Source organism: Triturus cristatus, chromosome 3_1 (assembly GCF_964204655.1).
Source record: "Triturus cristatus chromosome 3_1, aTriCri1.1, whole genome shotgun sequence".
NCBI classification, from domain to species: domain Eukaryota; kingdom Metazoa; phylum Chordata; class Amphibia; order Caudata; family Salamandridae; genus Triturus; species Triturus cristatus.
Genome location: NC_140583.1, coordinates 953,760,293 through 953,783,637, shown reverse-complemented (window position 1 = coordinate 953,783,637; position 23,345 = coordinate 953,760,293). Strand labels below are relative to the sequence as shown.

Here is a 23,345-nt window from a genome sequence, read left to right as displayed (position 1 = left end):
GCCCTTCTTTCCTCCTATGTCTGGTGTGCTATACTCCCCTTTTCACCTCTAAATTATAATGCTGTCTTAGCACTATTAATTTCCTTTGTTTCCCCATGTAAACTTTGATATCTTCCTGAGTCTTGCATATGTGAGCCGTTTTAAGCTGTACCTAGACTCCTGGAGCCCTATTATTTTCCTGTATCTTCTATGCTCAATGAGCAACCTTTCATTCTTTTGCATTTTTGTTCTTCAGGTTCCCTTTTTAAAAATGGTTTTGTCTTTCATCACTCGGTGCTTTAGACAGTGCCTAACTTGTCAAGAAATAATTGCCAAGGCCCGTGTCACGAGGCCACCCTACCTTCCACTACTCATTGCCACTGCCAGCGCTGCCAATGATACTACATATAAAACTACTAGCCATCACACACTGCTACAAGTATCTCAATTCAGACTGTTCGAGGCCTCACAAAGCTATAAGAATGGTTTTGGAGGCAGAAATTAGATACATTAATGTGTATTTGATTAATAAACAACTCTTGGTGTGCTCATCATAATATTAAACAAACAGTGCCACCATTGGGCAGCTGTCATCACTTGCAGTGTCGCCATTTAAGTGCCGGTGCTGAGCACCGGAAACCACCAGCTCAAACTAAGCAATAGCTGTAGACAAATTATTTCATGGCAAATTAACACACACATTTTCAGTTGAGGGAAAGATGAATAAGGGAGGTGAATTACTACTGAAGTACAGGCCAAACTATCACTACATTTCTCTGGGCACTTCTATGTAACATCATGTGTTAAGAATGACGATGCGACATGGAAACGAATGGTCACCTACCAGGCTCTGTAGCTCTGTTGCCTCCTTGTGGTGAAGCTGTTCAAGGTTGTCTGGCCCCACATGGTAGTGACCTCTGCTCTTCTTAAATTCCTTCTTGTATTGGTACTGAAGGGAAGGCCCAAGAACCAGCTCAATAAAAACACAGTGTCTCCTGGAGCATTATGAAGGGTGGATGCTAGCTTGCCTCTAGAGGTTTACAGGGGCCTGACTTTGAAATTCAGGCCACACTTGCAAGTTGTAAAATGGTGGAACAGTGTTAACTTTTAACAAATTTATGTTTACTCTTCATATTGCTGTTGGGCCTTAGTTAAAGTAATTGCAGTTACCACACATGGAGTTCACTGTTGCACTTAGATATAACAATTTTTACAGGTTTTATTTACATTTATGTTCATTTTACAAAAATAAAACTAGGTTATTTGTAAAGAAAATGAAAGAAAAGTATAGATTATTTTTTAGGTTGGTTTAAGTTGGTTTGATTAGTGAAACATGTTCATTGTGAGAGGCAGAAGCAAATGGGAGGTATTAGGAGGTAATTTAGCTACTGGAGACCGGATGCTTTGGAGGTCCTTAGTATTAATGCAGCTAAGGTTGTAAAGGAATGTCAGTATGAAGGAGAGCAGAGAGTCTCTACCAGGTGACGTCCCAGGAACAGTCAAGGAGAAAGAAGCTGTGAGGTAGTTAGCAAATTCAGAAAGACAGAGGCAGGAGCAGGACCAGGAAAAGAGCAAGGATTGCAGGAATGGTTAGTGGAGGGTCTTACGTCACTGGAGAGTTTGCTTGTACTCGTGATGTGATGCATCTGTAGTGATTCTGACATGTCGGTCACTGGCTTGTGCATCTTCTTCAGGTCTGCCTTATATTTAACCTGCAATTGCAAAGCATCTAGAATGAATGTATAAATGAGATAACAATGCTTGGTTTCTACGGAAACATGACTTCAGAACACTACACAGAACATTAAAACACTGCTAGAAGGTATTTAACCACACATTTTGACATACTTCACTAGCAAGAGTGTTGGCTTCTTTCTGAGTCTGGTAGATTTTGCTCTCCTTCGGGTTAAATTGTGGCCTCTTGCCCTTCTCCTTCACAAAGTTCTCCTTGTATTTCACCTGATTCCAAAGAGAACATTCACAGTTATTCCAGGTTATTGGAGAACATTCTCTACTGAGTGCAGGCTTGCTCCTAGGACTGTGATAAATCAAATACATGTATTTTGGTGCAAAGGGTAATAAAATCAAGCAACAAAAAAGGGCTGTGCTGTTAACTTGACAAAACTTATCAGAGGCCACCTTTGGTAATGGTCACTGATCCAGAAGCATAACAGAGATCATTTGATAGAAGCCACTTATCTCTTTTGTCACAGGCCTCTTTTGCTAGTAGTCACTTGTGTTAGGGGTCTATTGTGCTAGCATTTTCTTCTTCTAGCAGCCACTTGTTTTAAACATTACTTCATGTTCATTAATTTTAAAACAAAATGATGTGATTTGTAACTATTGGACATAAAGATGTATTTCCTGCTTGAACCTAGGAGTGTTATTACTTCTTCACAACGCATTTCATTAAAAGAAAAATCAATATCAATTGAAATCAAAATCTAGCTTAAGGAAATTCCAATGAAACACGATTACTCTTGGAATATGTATCTGGCATATTTTGTGATATGATATTAATGCTGCATAAAGTTCATGCCCGCGTTCGTAATGGCTGTCAACAGACTAAGAAGGAAGTGACAGTCCCATGTCTACTCTGTCTCACAATCTAACCTATGTTTGGAAGTTGAGACTTTGAAGATTAGTGCCACTGTACTTCACCCTACAACATACATTGGAAGCAAAGTAGTATTTTGGGTCATACCCCAGGAGCATAATATATAATAACCAACAGTGAGTCTCATTGCTGTTCATGAGGGTTAAAGTACTGATTTAGATTATCTTTGTCATGGATGTTAAGCATAATAAATATTGGGGTCCTTAGAAACTTCCACTTCTAAAAGTACTTTTTAACCAGCAATGAACTTGTAATAAAACAAATGTAATAAAACAAAAACAAGAACCCAGTTACCTGATATCTTAACAACTGAAAACCACATCCTTTAGATTACATTGAATCAGTCATAGTCTCAAGGAATGTTCAACATGCCAGGTGGATACTGTAAGGGCCACCGGACATGCCACTACCGATCTTGTTACATGCCTCTTGTAAACAATTCTTAATTTTATTCCAGGGATCTTTCCTCCTGGTCAGTGCACAAGACAAAATGTCCAGTTATGCATCAAATTTAACTGGATGATACATTTTATTACCATACTTACGGATCAGGTATTCTGAGGTAAAAATGGTTGCACTGGGCAGGGTGGTACCAGCTACCAAGTGGTGATAGCAATACAAATGGTAAAATGTACAACTACATAGCTACATAATGATCGCATTAGTTGTAAAACTGAGCACCCAGTAGTTAAGAAATGTGGTGTATCCATGTGCATTGTTCTGTTTTTATTTGTGAACTAATATCTAGGTTTCTTAGTTTAAGACACAGGAAATTTAATTATTTTGAATGGTTTTCCATTGACATGCTGCCATTTTTAGCATAATATATCTCTGTGCTATATTTTCCTCATCTAGTCAGCAGCTAAATGCATGTGTTTCTCCCCCGCCCCCCAAAAAGGCCCAGATGATGCCTGAATGACACTATATCTATGCCTATGTGTAAGACGAGTATTACAACATGATAATGCATGGTCTCCATTACCATATTTTGCCCTCCTAGAAGAAGAGTGGTTCCCCAATAACTTGATGTATTCCAAATACTCATGCAGATAAATACCCAGTTTCCAGAGCATGTTAGAGTGCTATGATGTATCAACTCTGTTTACTACATTTATTTGGAGCAGAGTCTGTTTTTTGTTTAAAGACACTTTTTGGCTGTCAGGTCCCGTACCATGCGTCAGTGGTAGCCTATGATACAGTTCCAAGATTGTGTTGTTCTGCTCATGTATATGTCTCAATTGTTTTAAATTCAATAAAGGTATGTTCATTAAAATGCTTATAGCTATGTGATCTGCCTAAAGGCAATACAAAACATAATTATGTATTTAGTGTAGAATTCTTATAGGTATGTGTCAAGATAAACACATTTTTATCTGCAAATATTACAAACACGATTGCAAGTTTATTAAAAGTGCATGTATAACCTTGACCAACATTTAATAAACGTCCCCTTTTATTAGACTAATTGTCTTTAGGCTATCTGGAGAAAAAAGCGTTATGTCTACGGGGATGCATTTATGAGATTGTGCCTAAAGCTGAAATTATCTGAGATGCCATATGAAAAATGAGTGAGATCGTATCATAGAAAAGATGAGAAATGATTTCTCAAGTGTATAAAATAATATTTATCCACAGGTAAAGGTGATTTTATGCCAACAATGTAGAAATAAATACAAGCAACCAAAGTAGGCGAAGAGAATAAAAATATAGCACAGTAAGAAATTTATCAAAAAATGGATGGTAAAAACATTTTCAAGATATTCCTGATTACATTGTTAATAGGTTTAAAAATGTCTTCTCTGTGATATATTGTAGAAGAGAGAAAATAAATAAATGTCAATCTAGGATTAGAGCACTGCCTCGGTGGAACACCTGTCAAAAGAAAAAGAGCAAACCAGTACAAATTTACAAGAGAGGAGTGGTCTCTTTATGGAAAATACAAGGCGCATTCCATGCTTGCCCTTGTCAGGATTTCTATTGGTTATTTAGACCTACTTCCAAAATATACAGTTCTGCACAATACAGCATGTATACAATAGTGAAGTATACATGTACACAATGAGTGAAAGGTAAGTACATGCATATGGAAACACACACAAATCCAATTTTTCTTAGATGGCTCCCAACCAAAAGAGGAAATGCGAGAAACCATTTGACCTGCGATCTGGAGACACAGAAAACCCTCTTTTCTCTTTCAAGTGAAAGTACAAAGCATTATGTCATATTACACTGTTTTCAGCGATTGGTGGTAGTAAAGCATAAAGCAGACCAAATATAATCTGAATGAGACCCAAACCTTGCACTAGCATTTCTTCCAGGCCTGGCAATGGATCGTTCACAAAGCCCACTGGCCAAACATAAGTTTGATTAATAAATATAATTTTTACTCCAGTGAATGGGATTCATTTAATTGATCCTTGATGGGTGAAAGGCTGAGTTAGGCCTACCCAGAAACGTGTCTCTGTAGATGTTATTTTGCTATTTTGTGTTAGCTTGGCAACATAATACAGCCGTTGGAGACTCTGGAATTCAAGTTCTCTTACTTTATTTCCTCCCTCTAGTGTAGACCAATGCTTCTATAAATCCTTCATAAACAGGAAAAAAATATATTGGCTGAGGAGATTGCTACAGGACAATTTAATCTTCAAAAATGTGTACATTTAAGAAGAAGAATTATATTTGGAAACCCCACACAGGAAATGCAGTCTGATGCTGGAAGGTAGTGTATGATCGACAGAGAGAGGCTGAGGAAGCCATAAAATGAACAGCAGTACTGCTGCATTTGTTATTCAAGCTAGATCTTCCTTCACAATGTCTTCAGGTACTTTGAGGCCCAATGATGAGTCTGGTTACAAATAACACTTACTTTCTGAGGCTCCAACCATGTACCTCTCTGTGGCTTTGAAGTACATGACAAAACCTGACCTGCAATGTTACTTTCTGCACCTGCGTATTGGATTAAGGTATATCTTAAGGTAATGGCTCAGCTCCTGAATTGCATTTGATAAGTAATAGTGACTTCAATGTACACTCATTTTCATTTTTCAGGAAAGATTGTCGTGTATGCAGCATATTGGTTAACTAACTGACCCATCTGATTTATGCAACCTCAGCTCATAAACTTGGGTAAAGAGAAAAAAGGGTTTTCTATCACACACTTTCAACAGTTGTTGCATTCCATGCTTGTGTGGATCCTGCACACCAAGTGCACCGAGTGCAGATAGTGCATATGCCAGTCTTTGATTGGCTGGTTCCGCCATCTACTACAAATGCAGAGTAACTTGTATAATACAAAAGATGGCACACAGATCTGGCATTCGTGCTCCATTCCTTCTTACATTACTAATGAGGGCATTGGTTTTCTTAAGTTGTCTCATCAGAGGAGTATCATAAGATGCAGCTCCATGCCCTCTCAGCTCTCCTTTGGCGTATTCTTCCTACAATGCGTAGTGAGTTAGCAAGGCCAAGAACACTGCAGAAGCTTCACACAGATTTACAGCACAGAATACAGGTGTATGTCACCAAGAGACGCAGACGGCCTGATGGCACGAGAGGCAAGGAATTTGCATTAAAAAGCTCAAATTAATTGCTGTGCACAAGGTTATTAATGGTTAAGAGATATGGTGTCTCAAATGTATGTAAGAACAACAAATTACAATTCATTAAAATAGCCTATAACTGTGCAAGGTTCCAATCTAGTAAAGTACTGTTCCTAATCAGAAATCTTCATTTCATGCGGTCTGGGCCCTGGAGGGGAAGGATGAGGATTAAGGGGGATGGTGAGGGTGAAGGGAGTATGGGCACAGGATAAAAAACAGTTAATTAATAGAAATGAAGTTAATGGAAAACAATGAAGTTGCTATGATGTCAAATCAACTGAATTTAGTGGTGTACCAAATCTAGAATTTAGAGAGAACATTTGGGGCTGTGTACTGGTGCCAGGAGCTAGTGTGGTTCTGCCCTCTGTTCCCAAAGCCAAAGGAGGAAGTCCTTCAGCCCGCGTTGACCTGACCCATCACCTTCCTGCACCGGAAAGTAATGAACCTTGTGACTTCAGGAGGGGTGGCGGGCTAAAGAGGTACACCCTGGGCTTTGAGCACCAAAAACAGGACATGAGTGTAAGGCGTCAAGAAACACAATGGAGACTACTCATACTATGTGGAGAGAGGCTTAGATTAGGCAAGCAGAGAAGATGGGAGTATGTCAAGAACCTTACTCTACCATTAAAAGTAAGGACATACAAAATTACACAGCAGGAATTGTTTGCAATACATTTTTGGAAGCCCATGAGGAGGCATTATCCAGCAGAATAACCAATCAGTGATTGTGAATGAATCTGATTACACAGCTGGGGAATTGGCGCTCGAGCATGCCCTGAAAAGATTGTGCACTCCTTAAAACTTGTGAATTTGTAGGTATTCACAAACATCGTGAGGTACATTACCACCCTTGAAACACGTGGAAAGCTTCTCCTGCCAAAGCCAAGAGTAAATTCATGCTCTGGGTGTGAAGGGCATAAAACACACCTATATGACTGGAAATGGAAAAGAACAGGCTTCTCTGTAGAGCAATTATACTATCTTTGGAGAGCAAAGAGTAAGTAGTGTGATTGGACTTCTGGGAACCTGGTAGGAACCAGCTGTGCTCCTGCCTGCAGCACATCCCCCTGCAACAGTTTTGAAGGGTGCAGTTCCAAATCTGATGAAAATGGACTAGTGTGTTTGGACCAGATGTTAGTAGATCTGTTACCTGTGGACATAGTAACTCCAGGTCTGTAGAAACTGGGGTACCCAGAATGCCCCAGAGCAGTATCCTCACCAGACAAACCGCTCAGGGCCACTTGTAATGGTGGCCTATCTGGAATTGCACATGTATAATTACTTATACATGTGTGAACTCCTGGAAAGCTCCAACTTCTGAAGCTTTCCAGGAGCACTCCAAGAAATCTTTGTGAATTCCAAAATGTGGTTCATTTATACCCAACACAGGTGTAAATCTATGGCTGTTGATTTAAACATTTTTGTGAAGTGGACCCATGGTGTCTTCCTCCGAGACTGAGGATATGATGTACGTCTGCCATATTTCTTTGTTTGAATGTTAATTTTTTTATTTTAAAGTTCAATCCCTGATCCTGCAAACTCGCACTCCATGTGGTCCGTTCTTACCGTGCTCGTAAGTTTGGAGACATCCTGTGCCAACAGGATGTCAGGTCGCCCAACAATCGATATACCCCGACCTGCTTCTCTACGTGCTTTAGCTTTGTATTGAATCTAAAACAGATACAGACATTTTCCATCAGTCAATGCATGTATAATGCGAAACTTCATTTGAAATGAGGTTTAAACCTTCTCAACATCCATGTTCTTGGATTACCTGTAATCTCTGAATTTGAATATGCTATTTTTATTTTGCAACGTAGTGATGACCCTTAAAACAGTACTATGTCCCTAACACTATTAAAATGAACTGTTTCTGCTTCATTAACTCAAACCAATGCAACTAGCACAGGTGTTATGCAAAGACGTCAACACACAATGAAATTTAAAGCTAGAGGGGCATATTTACAAGGAGCTAGCGCTGCTGCAGCATCATTTTATTTATGCAGTGTCGGTGCAGTCAGTTCTCCACACTGCTCCATATTTACAAACTGGCGCATTGGGCCAAATGCATCAGTTTGTAAAGGCCTGAGTCACATTAAATCTGTGGCAGGTATAATGTATACAGGCTATGAATGTTTCCATGTTGAAAGTCACGTAAAACGGACGCAGTGAAATTTACAACTTTTCACTGCATCACTCTACAACTTGACTGCGTCAAAATCCCTTTGCCTTCTTAAACCAGGCGTAAGAATTGATGCAAGGCTTCTCACACGCGCCTCGCCTCTGTGTTCTGGCACGTTGCTGGAGTTGCGTCATTTTTAAGACCAACTCCAGCAATGCGTCACTTTAGCACCAAAAGATGCGTCAGAATTTCTGACGCATCCATGAATCCTTGCGCTATGGAGCACTGTATTGTAAATACAGGGCATCCATAACATCGTTAGGGCATTTATGGCAGGCGCAATACATCTGACGCATCAATGGCGATGCCTCAGTTTTTGCAAATATTCTGGGGCATATTTACAAGTACTAACGCATCACCATCGATGCGTCAGATTGTGGCAAAGTGGTTTAATTCGGCCTTCCCCAACATATGCTCTACAACTTTCAACCATTCGAAATTATGGCAGCATGACTGGTTTTCTCTCTCCCTCAGCACACAAGGATCTCAAAACACTGGGCCTCATTTACGAAAAGTGTTGCATCGTTCCTGTAAAACAGTGATGCAACACTTTTCAGTGCGCCCTCCTTGCGACACCATGGATGCGCCGTATTTACTTTACAGCGCTCCATGTCGCAAGGATTGACAGGTACGGCAGGAATCCTGACATATCTGTTAGTTAAAAAAAACGCATTACTGGAGTGTGTCTGGAAACAGACCAAACTCCAGCAATGTGTCCTTTCACATGGGGCAAGCTCCACGTGAAAAGGCGTGTCACCCCTTATGCCTGCTTCAAACAGGCGTAAGGATTTGACGCAGTGAGGCTGTAGAAGTGTTGAAGTGAAATCTCATAGATTTCACTGTGACACTTCAAAGAGCCTTTTCTGTGCTGGAAAGCCCACCCTGCATACATTATACCTGTTACATGTATAATGTTGCGCAGGGGTTTATAACGTGACACATTTGCCTAGATGCGTCACTTTGTAAATATAGCTCAGTGTGTCTAATTTTTTTATGCCGCCACAGCGTCACAAAAAGTGACACAATGGCGGCGTAAGGGCCTCATAAATAAGGCCCACCATTTCTTGCTCCTGTAGCTGCTAATTAATAAGAGTGTCCTATTCAAGTTTTATTGCATTTTCTATAAATCTCTCACCACCTCTGGCTCTGCTTTTTTGGTCTCGCATTTCTCCATATGTACTGCTGCATGTGACCCTTTCTCTTCATCCATGTACATTTTTTTCTGTAACTCTGGCAAGATGTTCCTTCTCCTAACTTGATGTTAAATCCTGGATCACCCTTCACAACCAATTAGGAAGATAGCACGTCATCTTTCCTTCTCAAGACTCTTAAAACGTGTCTCTTTTTTCTGGCCTTCTGGTCCTGGGTACCAATGTCTCCCCGCACCAGTTTAAGTCTGGTGAGGGCACTGTTCACTCTTACAAGTACTATTCTTGCATTCACTCAGGATTTAAAACACAGTTCACAAGATACTCACATCACTCACTAACTTGTTCACTTGGGTTGCTTTCTTAATATCTGGTCGATCAGCGATGGAAGTGTAATTCAGCTTAGACTTGGCATCCTTCTTATAAGCAACCTAGGAGTAAAAAGAAGCACACTTGTATCACTAGAATGTTGACTCATGATGACCAGACAATGAGACACATATTCACCCACCTGCATTCAGTGCTTGTATTCTCGAACTGCATAGTAAGTACAAATGTATACAATTCAAAGTCCATTTAGGGAATTATACACAGAATTCATCATTTCGCAACTCAAATATACAGTGCTTAATTTGTAAAAGAATGAGTGCCTGGGAACACATTTTTCTAAGATGTCAGTTGGCGCTGCAACTGAATGTCAGGGTTGCCGATTACCAAGGCTGTCTAGTCTTTATTTCACCTCATATCTCTTGTATCCACCAATATCCTATCCCTGTTCCTATATCACTCTGCCATAGGTTTCTTTTCACCCTGATCCTCCCTTTGCCACTGTTTTTCATAATTCTCGCCCTCTCTTCTTTCTTCTCTTTGCTGCTTTTCTCTCTCTTGTTCTGGATTAAAGTCTGATGGTTAAAAAGTCCTGGTCTCCAAATAAGAGTGCCGGTGGGCCCCATTTGCATCCACCAGCCCAAACGAGGCAATGAAAATATATACTTCTAAGAAAACCAGTTGCTCTTTAGTAAAACAAAGGAGGGCAGGAATCTTTCTTTGCTGTTGGAACCTATTGTGTCCAAAACGAAAAACCCTCACATAATGAAGAAAAGAAAATACAGCATAGTTTGGGCACTAATGAAAGCAATAATTTTCACACTTTGGAAACAATTTATTTTGTGAATAATTCCGGCACTGTAGGTATAGAGTTTACTGTCACTAGGAGTGCTGTTAGGCTAGAGGTGGGATTAGTTTTAGGATAGAGTTAGACTTTTCCTCAGAACAATGTTTACCTTGAGGGTTAGGTTTAGAGTTAAACAGAAGTTAGTTTAAGGTTTATTCTCTACATAGCCCTAGGATGAATGCCACTGTCAATGGTAGCCATTTTGTTATCCTTCAGAGACGATTCTTCACATGTGCCATTGGAATGTAAAATTCCTTTTGCTGTGGACTTTTTATAATCTCTCCCTCGTAAAAAGATTCCTTAATTTTTGCATTGATGTAACCTAGATCCTGCATTAATAGTCAAGGAATTAGAATATTGGCAAGCAAACCCAGTGCACTTTCTCTATCAAAATCACAAATGTACTGGCAAATTTTAGCAAGAGTATCTCATTTGTCAACATAAGGAGCATTTAAGAATTCACTGCATTGTTATGGTATGATATAAATATTTTTGCTAATTCTTTTTAGGATCAATTTAAATATCATCTATGTTGGACTTGGCCCTTTTGGCAGGTTCACGCCTAAACTTTTTGCCTTTCCTGTGACCTGGTATTGGTGGTCCAGTGTAAAGTGCGTGCGCTCTCTGAGTGCGTGCGGTTAGATTGGCCTGCCCTCCCATAGGAATGCATGGGGGATATGTGTGTCCATGGTAATTTCTGGTGTGAGAGGAGTGCAGGGTCAAGTTTAGTGCGAACTCGTGAGAATAAATGCTGCACAATGGTGTGTGCAGATCTCTGGTGACTGGTGGAGAAGTGCCACTTCTAGAAGTTGGCATTTCTGTGTGCTGTCTGCCTGCCTGATGTGGAGTGCATGTCTGGCTTTTTGATTGACAGGCGCTGGATGGTGTGGGGAATTCCAGGGGCCAGGGTGAGTCAGCCCAGTGGTGAACAAAAAGATCTGCATCTAGCTGGGAGGGAGGAGTTGCATCTGGGACCTGAATAGGGCTGTGCCTTCCCTACACAATGCTGGCTCCGCCCCCTGTGGTGCGTCTGAGCACCTAGCCCCCACCTGACAAAGGAGAGAGGAGCTCCCCCAAACCAGTTGCATCTGGGTTTTCACCCAGCCCTGTGCTGTGTCACAAAGGAAAGGGGTGTATAAAAGAAGGGGCTGTGACCCCATGAAGGTGTTCTGTTGTGCTTGTTCTTCTTTTGGGAGGACATGCTGCCAGGAGGAACCGCCATGGGACCCAGCTGCTGCTTCCTGAGTGTCCCTGCGTGCTGGCCTGCCTGGCTGTGCTTTGCAGGGGCTCCCTAGCTCCCTGGACTCGTCCTTTTTGCCTTAGGCAAAGACTTTGTGGCCTCTAGCACCTGGGAGCGCTGTTATTTAAATCTCCCCAGAGGAGAGGAGAGTGCTGGGGCCATCTATTCCGAGGGAATACCGACGCAGGGATTCCACCACTTTGCCGTGGGAAGAGCGCGTGCCCACCCCACGTTATGCAGCTCTTTCGCGCCTGCCCCATGCCGCACTTATGCAGTTAAAAATACAGCGGGTGCCCACCCCGCGTATTTGTGCCTGTTAACGGGAGCCTACCCCATACTGCTGCCAGGAGAAGGAGCCACTGAAACCCTGAGGGCCGCCGTGCTGCCCGCGGCGACCCGGTAGTTGAACTGTGCAGCCTTGGTTGCGGGCGGGGCCTGAGAGCGGCTGGAAGAGACGCGCCGGTCAGGAGCCCAACCCGCGCTGGAGCACTCCAAGGCGGTAGGGCGAGGAAGAAGCCGGCGTCTTCCAACGGGGCTCCCAAGAGCGAGGGAGAACCCCGTGGTACCGGCTGAGGGGATAAAGAGCTTCGCCTACGACCACCAGCACAGGACTACAGCGCCAGCCTCGTGACCCCAGGTAAAGGACTTGCGAAGGGGAGCGCTGCAGGCGGGCCGTGTACTGCTGGGTGGAGAGTTGTGTCGGCCGGCTCGCACGCGCACCATTTTGGGTGTGTGGTACTGGAGCCAGCTAGGAGTAGGGCATTGTTGTAATTCCCGCCATCGTAGCAAAGCTGAGGTGCGAAAGGGAAATTGCACGCTCAACATCACAATTACCGCATTCTTGGCCCCAACTGCAGCGGGGGCTCAGTTAAACTTTGTTGGGGGCCAATTTTATTACAAAGCTCCAATAGTGGCCCTATATTTTCCAGTTGCCCCGCCTGACAGAGGGCAACTGCAACGTTTTGGGGGCAGTATTATTTCAGAGAAGCCCCAGTGAGACCCAGAGCAGGGCCGCCGAGCCCAGCGCCATTGTTACAGTGAGTGCCCACATTTCGGCCTGCACAGCTGCCCAGCAAGTAGTGGGCAGCTGCTATGTTTAGGCTGGATCCTTTGCGTATATTTTGGGAGATTGCTGCATTGGCAGCACCAAGCCCTGACAGTGCGGGACATAGGGCATTTGAGCCCAGAGAAAAGGCCAGTTGGCCTGGGGCCATGTTCAGTGCGTTGTGCCCCCGATTGGGACACACTGTTTTTATGCCAACTTATTTCCTACGGTGGTTTATGCGTGTGATGCCTACTGTAAATGCCTATTGCATAATGTGTGATGCTAATGACGGTTGGGCCTAATGTAGTTTTATGCCTAAGGTGATTCCTGCGCAAAGTGGTTTATGCATCCTCTGTTTTACATTGCAGGATCTCATGCTAAGTTCCTAACTTTACCAGTAGTTACTGGTTGTGTGCTACATTTACTATTTGTGCTACATTTACAATTGGTGATTTGTGATGGTTCTGACAGTGGCCCCATTGGCCCTGTCGTGTGTAAATAGTCCCCTGTGAATATTGCCTAGTGCCAGTTGGCGCAGTGTATATTATGTGATTATGTTTCTAATGTATTTATGACAATACAAAGGCTATTTCTATATATAACCTTGTGTGGAGTTCCTTTGTGGTGCGCCTAGTGTGTTGTTACTGTGTGTGAATGTTGCGCAAACGCTTTACACATGACCTCCGAGATAAACCTGACTGATCGTGCCAAGCTACCAAGGGGGTGAGCAGGGGTTATCTTTGGCATGTAACTTCCTTGCCCTGACTAGAGTGGTGGTCTCTGCCTGGCTTTGGCGCAAGCCTTAGCCAACCAGAGATCCCATTTCTAACAATCTACAAGCCACCGAGGTTTGGTACAGCTTTTTAAGCTTTCGAGAGTGTTTTATGCTAGACTCAATCCCAGAAAGAAGAGCAGGTTGTTTATAAGGACAACACCTATTTCAGGCCTGTGCCGTGCCGCCTGAGATTAAGCTGCATCTGGGTGAGCTAGAACCACTCAGGGCACTTTGGAAAATACTTATGAGAGAAAGAGAATAATCTGTCCACTCTCATTCCAATAAAGAACCAGAGGATTGTCTGCATGGTCTACGACAACTGGTTTTTAATACGGAATGGTTGCATGGTTGACAATTGCATGAATTCAATGGGCATGGCTATATTAAAAGCAGATATCCCTCATTTGAATTTGAGTTAATTTATAAAAAGAACAAGTACTTGGGTGACTAGTACCTCATTTACATAATTATATACAACAACACACATCACAATCTTAGTTTAATTTCCATTTAAATGGCACTTGGTATCAAAATGCATTTCAGAAACATTTTGGTATTTCTAATCTATTTCTTAGAAAGTTTGGATTGCTGATGTTCAAGTTGGGGGTAATCTGGAGTTAAAAAGAAGGTTACAGAGACTTCTACTTTGAGATTGCCAGACGCTCAGGCAGCCAGGGCCTGCTTCCCATTTGAATGTAATCACAACTGTGTTAGAATCAGTCATTAAAATCCACCAGTACCAATGCATGCAACTTACATTGCTCTGGCTCTTGGCTACTTCCATGGCATGCTTCACCTCGGGCGGCTCCTGCATGATTGCATAGTTAGACTTGCCCTTCTCCTTCTCAAACTTCTCTTTATAGATTTTCTAATGGAGGCCAAGAAAATTGAAAGTTAGAAATCATGCAAATCTTGTTGACAAATTGATCACAGCAGTCACCTTCCAGGACCAGCTCAACTGGGAATTTTAATAAGGTCCCACTGCTAGGGCAGCCTTATCAGATGAACAGTGACAGATAAGGCATATGATGCACCCAACAGTACAAGAATCTCTGGGCATGGGTTATGAGATATGCACCAGTGTCCATGTATCTCATCTCCAAACACTTTTTTTCTGCCTATAAATGCCCAAAGTTGGTTTAACGCTGTCTTGCTCTGCCAAAACATCTCAGCATACAACAACCTCATTAACACTTTGAACTATCAAACTTCTAAAGCTAAGAAACGTAATGCCTGGCTACTTCAGCAATGAAGGGGGACACGTTTCCCCCAAGTCCCTTAACTCTGGAGCAACCAAGTACTCCACACCCCACCAGGACTCAGCACCCTGCTCATTGCAACTAACATTTCTGAGTGCCATCTGAGTGTCCAGATAATGCATCAGCACATCAATTACTTGGAAAGATCCTCTTTTGTAGAGCTCATGCTGCCAGTGGCATCATCACATTTTCTGAACGAATGAATGATGAATGGATAATCACATTTCTAAGGCGCACATTACCTTCCAGAATGTGTCTTGGCGACAGTGTTGCAAGTTATATTTTTGAAAAGGTTGAATTCAATGTTTATTTAAAGCAAAAAAGTGGGGATGATTCTCAGAGTTGCTGTGGCAGTGAATTTCACACACAGAAAAGCCTACCTCCTTTTGGCTCCAGCTTAATTCTGGGATAGGAAATTAGCACCTTTGTCTTGCCTGCATAGGGCTTAGGAGGACAAGTATGTTTTGATGCAGTCACTGATGTATGCTGGTACTAGATTGTCATGGCACTTAAATTTCCAGCACCCCAATCTGCTAAATGTGTGTGCTCTTTAGCCAGTGTAGTAGCCTCCTCACTTCCAAGATGTGAACTGCAACACAGTCATGGGTGGCCATGTTGTTACCTCTCCACAGGTCATGTTATGTCTCGCAGTAATGTACAGACATTAGCCCCTCAGCATAGTCCAGCAAACAGAATCTTTGCAGAATTCATTTTAAGTTGGTCACAATATGACACAATACACCCCAACTTACAACCTACACTCAGCAGATATGAGTTGCCTGTTCACCCATAGAACCTCCTGCTAGCACAGGTTGTCCAATGCATATCAGAGGTATCTAGTCAATGGAATAACCTACTCACACAAATCCAATATGCCCAATCAATGATGCAGTTCAGAGTAAGACTTAACACTGTCCTATTTTAACCCTATGAGTGCAGCATCAGCCCCATTCCGCCCTTTTTTTACTCCAGTTTTACCCACATCCCTAAACCTCTAATGCCAATTTGACCCATGCAGAGAAACCAGTTTGTGGAATGAAAGGGCAGACACTATGTACCAATTGTCCATGTATATTGTCCTAAATTCCTCATATAGCTGCATCTAATGGGTTGCTCTACTGACCACTAGATAGTGAATGTAATTTTGCCCCCTTAGAACCGGCGCAAGATTAATTGGGTCACAACATCTGGAACCACAGTCTGACTTGTCCACATTCATGCCAGCTCCCTTGCCCAGCAGATAGCGATAGGACATGACCAATGTAACTGAGGCCAGCAAGTTTGTAAGCAATCAAGTGTAACTTAATTTGCTATGTGCACCGACCCTATGTTCTAGCGCATGTAGTAGATGAGTTTTGTAGTGTGTGCAACACAAGTATAATACACAGATATAAACATGGATACACTGATATATATGCATGGATACAAAAGCATAAGGGTGGATGTATTATGAATAGATAGCGAGATGGAAAGACAGAGGTATGTGTGGATAGATAAATACATCAACAGAGGAGCAGACAAACACCCAGATAAACAGACAGATTGACAAGCAGTGAGACACCCAGGTGGATAAAAGGACGCACTGGGACAGAGTAGCTGAAAGAAAGGAAGATAGGTAAATGGATGGAAACAAAGATGAGTGTTTCTTTTACTCTTGTGGTAATGAAAATAATGTTGACGGGTATATTTATCCCAAAGTTATTTGCATCAAGTTTGGTTGAAAGGTACAATCATTTACAAACATGGTTTACTACTAGTGGTGATGTACTTAAGGAACTGAAACAGAAGGGTACATAAGGAGGGGAGAAAAGGCAGTGTAACCTTTTCCTTGTGCCTGACATTGTGCTCTGGACGAAGAGGGTGCCTCACACAGGGTTAATGCATCATGCCATCTCATGAGTCTGTGGGTCCTGCTGCTCAGAGAGAAGGGCTCAACTAGCCGCTGGTGAGGATGGTTCTGAAGAAATAACTTACCCCACTGAAATTCTTTGTCACCTCCTTGACATGGACTGTGTCGCGTGTCTCCGCCAGAGTCGTAAAGGATCCTATCGGCAGCTGCTTTTTACTGTCCTCCTTGTACTTAGTCTGGAAAGAAGTTGCACACAAAAGGTTTCAGGGGCTCAGAGGTGGAAAAGGAATAGATGCAAAAACTCTTTGTTGGAGGTCTAGGGCATAACTTTCAACACAAAGAATCACTTCTGCAGGAGGCTTTTAAAGCCTGCAAGAAGCAAAACAACGTTCTATCACAAAGCCTATCAACCTGCAACAGGGACCACATACAAAGAAGAACAATCACAAAATAAACCAAAGTTCCTCTTTCAGAACTTTGTGAAAAACATGGGAAACTGCCAAGGGTCCCATACATTCAGACTTCCCCCTGTATAAATCCACCAGGGTAAGCAATGAATAAAATTGCCTCTTCTTCTGGTGCTCACACTATGTCACTAAGTACCAGGTGTACAGATGCACTGCTTAGGGCTGTTTAGTTGCATTTGTGTGTGACTGGGTATTGTTCTTTTCCTTCTGACATTTCCAATCAATGAGTTGATTAGCATTGCGTTTGCACAGTCAAAACATGCGTCATGGGCGGCTATCTTGTTACCTCTGATACAAGACTGCTGACAGACTTTGCATGGAGAATCTGAGGCGTGTCTGAAACCACCTTGAAGTCCCCTTGGTAGGTGCCCTTCTCATAACGCGTCTTGTATTTCACCTGTACATCAAGAGATACAATTAGTCTGTTTTTTCACACAATGAGAATGTTGTGATTTAGTGAATGTATGCAATCAAGTCAAGTACTTTTTAATATTTCTACCGTACTTTGTTATTAAATCAACATAATGCTTTGGGAAAAAATAACAGGAGGCAAAAAAGAGTGTCTTTGCCAGAAAAAGGCAGTGATGGCACACTTGGGTTATCGTTAACTGGGCTTTCTCGTCATATCATGCAAGCAGCTCCCTTGGCACCATTGACAGATGGTATAAGATTTTTCGATTATTGAAAGATAATTTAGGAATGTAGCCGTTCCAGCCCTTTGAATTTGTATAAGAAATCACAGTTTTGTGAGACGGTGTGGCCCTGCTTTGATGCAGAGTCCATCTTGTGTTCAAACCTTTGTTACTTGCATTGTCCAAACAGACGTGCACACCTGAAGTGCACAACCACTCCTCCCTGTGACCCCAGCTCCACCACCCCCTGCATGTACTGGCTCAGCTCCAGCAGCTGAAAAATAAAACAATGTTAAAATATCGTTTTATTTTTCCTCAGCTGGCTCTGAGCCAGTGGGGCGAAGCTCCTCCGCCACTGCGGAGGAGCCACCGCTGCACAAACGGTGAAGTGTTGAGCAGATGAGGATGTTGGCCAGTAGGCTTCTTCCTAATGAATATGAAATATGCTTTGATGGCTAATGGATATTCATGTGTGTGCTACCAGTCACCAGCAATGGAAGAGCATGTACAGACACATGCAATGGATAGAAGTAGTTGTTGGAAGAAGCCAACTAGAAGAAAGGGAGGTGACCCACATGCCCACCGTTTATCCACCCTTGAAAATACTGCCATGTCATATCCCTACAGTTATGTAGGTGCCAATTATTCGTGAATAGCAGAGTTCATCCAAGAAATTGCCTTATTGATGAATCGTTAATGCCCTGCGCTACATAAATGCAAATTATTGCATTGGTAAAATCTATAAATTTACAGGCTAATCATTTAACACTCTGGTGTACAACGCCACCTATCGGCAGCAGGTTTTGAATAGTTTAGATAAAGAAAAGCTGCTTCTCCAGCCATTTAATGATTTACAGCCACTTTCCCGCTCTCTAATAGACATACCCTTACATCAATGACCATTTCAAATGTACCAAAACATAGTGCCCAGGATCAGATTGTTTTAACGTATTGCAAGCAAGTCAAGAATGTGCAAAAGACGAGATTACTCTGCAAAGAACACGTCTGTTTCCAAACACTCACATTACTGTTCATTGCAGCATTCTTCAAAGCCAACACCATGTCCTTGTCATCTGTGACAGAGAGTTTACATCCCTTCAGCCACTCTCTGTCCAGCTTGTAGTCATACTGTGGGGAAGAAGAATAGAAGTTGGTTAATGAGCATGCACTTTGTTTGTGTTAATGATTATTAGAAACACAGTCTGCTGTGTATCATGAAGAAGCAAGACACAACTTCAAAACAAATATGGAAACAGAGCGTGCCAAACTGAGAGTCAGGTCTTTTAGTAATTTCTTCACTTTATAATCGCATCCCATTGCATCCCATTGGAGCAGAATTAAGACTGATTTTCATATGGATAGGTCCAAGCTGAGGTGGCATGGTGTGCAAAATAACGATGCACTGGGATACGGCCAGTAATTACCAGTGGCTGCCATCAATTCAAGCATTCCATCCATCACTTTTTTGTATACTTCACTGTGATGTCCTAAGTGTGACGGATATTTCCAGACGTGGGTCCTGTGCTCACTGTCCCACTAGAACCAAGCTATACCTGGCTGAGCCAGTTTTGGATTGCTAGTGTTCAGATTCAGGGAGGACCTGGCCTGGCAGTTCAGGCTGGACTGTTCCCTGTGGAGCAGGGTCAAGACTGATTTGCAGATTGCTGGGTTCAAACTGAGGTGGTATGGAGTGCAAAATACTGATGAACTGGGATGTGGCTTCGAGTAATTACCAGTGGCTGAGATTAACTCAGGCATTTTATACATCACTTTTTGTATACTTCACTGTGCAATCAAGCATGGTCGGGATAAATTAATGTACTTTATACTGTATTTCTAATCCTGTTGAAAGTCGCTACAACATTGCCCGCAATCACAATGTGCAAATGTGCTCTGCACGATACATTTTTCGTCAGAGTCCAGTGCGAAAACACAATAGCCCCAATGAAGTCGAAGCACCGGCGCCTGTTAAAGGCTCTTGTTATAGGTAACCTTTTCGTTCTAATAGGGACAGCAATGGGAGTTACAAGTCTGATTGGAATTTTGAGATATACAGTAGCACATCTGGTGTCTTCCTCCCTCAGATACCACATACATCTCTGGGTGAAACACCTGAGGGAAATGAGAAATCTGCAGAAGAATTGGGTGTAAAATGATTGAAACCTCCTATAATTCCTATTTTCAAAGGGACCACGAGGGTCCCACTAATATTTCCTGGGCACTCTGCTCCTGTTAGTTACTGATGGCCCTGACCCGCCAGGTCCTTGGCAAGGAGAATTTCCGGGGCATGTGGAATGCTGCCCTATGGTTATAATTGAAGGCCTGATGCCTCGATGCCCTTTTCGGATGTGATAATTATCACACCCAATAAAATGTGACAACAAGATGTTCAAAATGTATAGGGTGTGATAATTATTGTCTATTCTATCTTTCAGAGGAATAACGACAACAAGGTGTTCAGAATTTATTGGGTACGAAAATGATCATTTATTCTAACTTTAAGAGGAATATCACCGATTTTGGTGATAACAGGGCTACATAAGTTAGCAGTCACCCATGTTAGGCCATTTTCATGCTCCTTATAGGCCATTATAAGATAGTGGCAAAGCATCTTATGCTTTCATAATTCTCTGAATGGCATTCGGTACTAACCTTTTATAATCCTTATATCCAGTATGGATTTGAAGCTGTTGTCGGTGACTGACCAGGATAATATAAGGCAGAAGAAATGCTTTTTAAGATAACTTATTGTCGGAATATGATAATATTAGGGAACAGTCTGTATTGTATGGTATGTATGGTATCTTCATGCGCTGAACGTGGTACTATAAACTAGAAGGGATGCATCTCGCAATAACTGACTGCCTTGAACAGGATGATGTACATATGGTATTTTGATTCCCTTTATGGCCTTATATATACAACTATTGTCATCCTAATACCTGAAAATTGATATGAGATTCTATTTATAGATCTCGGGTCATTTTAATGAACTCAGTAGGATACTATAAGGCTGCAGCCATGCATCTTTGCATCTTAGGATATGGAACAAGACGTGCCCCCTCTCTGAACATCTTCAGGAAGACACTCAAGACCTGGCTCTTCGACTGACTGGAGCTGCTTACCTCTCCCCCATCCCCACCCACCCAGCGCCTTGAGACCCTCCTGGGTGAGTAGCGAGCTTACACTTCCCTGGTTGATTGACTGATTGATAACATAAAGAGCCATGCATCTATGGTGATCTTCATCCCTCAGTTGGGTGATCTATCAAAGAAGTCATACATATTTGCATATTTCAATCCCCTGGAATATAAAACAGCAGCCATTCTTTAGTGGACCATCATCATGTCTTTTATGGGATAATACAATGTAGCTGCCATGCATTCTGGGTAGTTGTGCATCCTGGATAGGGTGATGCATGATAGTATAAACACATATTAGGCTATTTTCATGCCCTACATTTGATTATATAGGTACAGCCATGCCCCTCTTGCCACTCTAATGCCTGAATGGATTGATGCAAGATTGCTGCTAAGCATCTCAGGTCATTTTCATGTCCTGCTTGGGAGGATGCAACCTCCTCTGCAATTACATGGCCCATATATTGATGCCAGGATATAATATTGGCAATGTTGGGCAACACTTGCAAGCTAAATTGTATGATTAGAATCTACTGCTCATTAGTTCAAGAAATTCCACAAGAAAAATCAGATAAAAGTAAGATTGCATCACTGTACCAGATAAAATAAACAAATACTTGCAGGTATGTCAGTCATTAACTGTAATAGTGACCAATACTGTGCATAAGTACGAACAAAGTTCAACTTCTAGTATGCTGTCTCTTGTTCTCTACATACGTCACTTTGCTGCAGTGACGTCTTTGCATTGTGCACGAAGTCCGGCCTGTCCACCGTCCACTGCCAGTGCGCTTTATTTGCTTCATATTTCCTCCTGTAATCCAGCTGTAAAAAGAATCAAAATCACAAAATTAAACAATTTTCCTTTCTGCAGCCATACTGTTCCTACAATTATATAGGACCATGATCTTTCTTATCTTCACCACATTAGTGCATCATACACCCCACCATCAGTCACACCATCATCCTTTCCAATGTCCTCCCCAAGACCTTCAGAATAAAGAAACATTGTGTGACAGAAAGAGAAGGTGATGGGAGCCCCGCTGTCTCTTCATTCTGTGCAAGACCTTCATCTTACCACTAGAAACATCCTGGCCATGTCAACAGGGAACAGGAAGCAGCGCTTCATGTGTGACCATGGATGGCGGTAAGGGGCAACGGTGCTCTTTTTTGCTAACTTTCTCTTATTTTCCATCATCAATCTCTCGAAGTAAAGCTAAAAAGGGATAAAACCGAGATGGAATCCTAACTTTACTACTACTAAATGCCTTTTGTGTATACCGAAAGTTGTAAAGACAGGATTTTGTCTCAGTTTAGTAGTAGTAAAGTCAGGAGTCCTAACTTAACTACTACTAAATGCCTTCTGTGAATACCAAAAGTATTAAGTTTAGGATTTTATCTCAGATTAGTTCTGTGAATCGGCCCCACTGTGAGTGAGATCAAGTGAGAGGCAGTAATGGGCAAAAGAGGTGTGTGGTGGACTCAAAACTAGGCAGCCCTGACATTCGGTAACAGCTGCCTCAGAAATGCCTGCACCCTCAGAAAAGCTCTGGACCCCTGCACATTTTTTAGTTTTACAAATAAAGCACTGAGCATTAAGTAGTTCCACCTATCTTCGGGGACATTGCCTCCAGCATCCTCTGTCTCCCTCACCATTTACCAACATTTATCAGCCTGTAATGTCTTGTGTTTGGACCCCTGTACATTGTACAGCGCAGACACACCACTTGCTATTGATAGAGCTTTCTAAAAAGCCTGAGCTGTTTCTAATATGTATTATTATACCATACACACCAACTGATGGCCAAAAACTTTTTAATATTATGCAAGCATTATCCACTTCTGGAGAGAACAGCATTGCAGATGCTTTCTTTGGGGTTGCGCTATCATTAGACAAACCTAAATGGCCGGACCGGCCAAAATATGCTTAATTTCCTTTTCAGGAAGTATGCGAAATACCCCAAAATGTACAAAACAGTATGCATTATTAATATGTCAAACTCCGGCCTTGGCACTTTACACAAATTTTTATCGTGGACGTATTCTCACATTTATTTTTGGTGCAAGGAAAAAATATATTAAAATCGCACACGATATGAACAACAGTCACTCATGTTTGGTTTGTTTGCTTTCTTTTTGTGCTCCCAAAATAGGATTTTCACCTAAGCGAAGTCTCAGCTATGTGATGCATTGGAATGGCATAATCACAGTAATTTCGCATAACGCGAAAATTCTAACAAAT

The 23,345-nt window shown here is 42.1% G+C and overlaps 1 protein-coding gene across 50 annotated transcripts in view; it reads right to left on the bottom strand.

The window, feature by feature from the left end:
• NEB (nebulin) overlaps positions 1-23,345 on the bottom strand; it is a 392,273-nt gene that overhangs the window by 70,282 nt on the left and 298,646 nt on the right. For 22 of the 50 annotated variants that reach the window (XM_085645543.1, XM_085645542.1, XM_085645546.1 and 19 more), the window contains 11 exons: positions 21,824-21,928; positions 18,990-19,094; positions 17,621-17,731; positions 16,993-17,103; positions 14,517-14,627; positions 9,855-9,956; positions 7,762-7,866; positions 5,935-6,033; positions 1,828-1,938; positions 1,587-1,691; positions 824-928 (listed from right to left, as the gene is read on the bottom strand). In XM_085645543.1, the coding sequence (XP_085501669.1) occupies positions 824-928; positions 1,587-1,691; positions 1,828-1,938; positions 5,935-6,033; positions 7,762-7,866; positions 9,855-9,956; positions 14,517-14,627; positions 16,993-17,103; positions 17,621-17,731; positions 18,990-19,094; positions 21,824-21,928 (1,170 nt within the window). The remainder of the gene's footprint in view (positions 1-823; positions 929-1,586; positions 1,692-1,827; positions 1,939-5,934; positions 6,034-7,761; positions 7,867-9,854; positions 9,957-14,516; positions 14,628-16,992; positions 17,104-17,620; positions 17,732-18,989; positions 19,095-21,823; positions 21,929-23,345) is intronic. The other 28 variants (XM_085645548.1, XM_085645554.1, XM_085645558.1 and 25 more) reach the window with 3 other exon arrangements.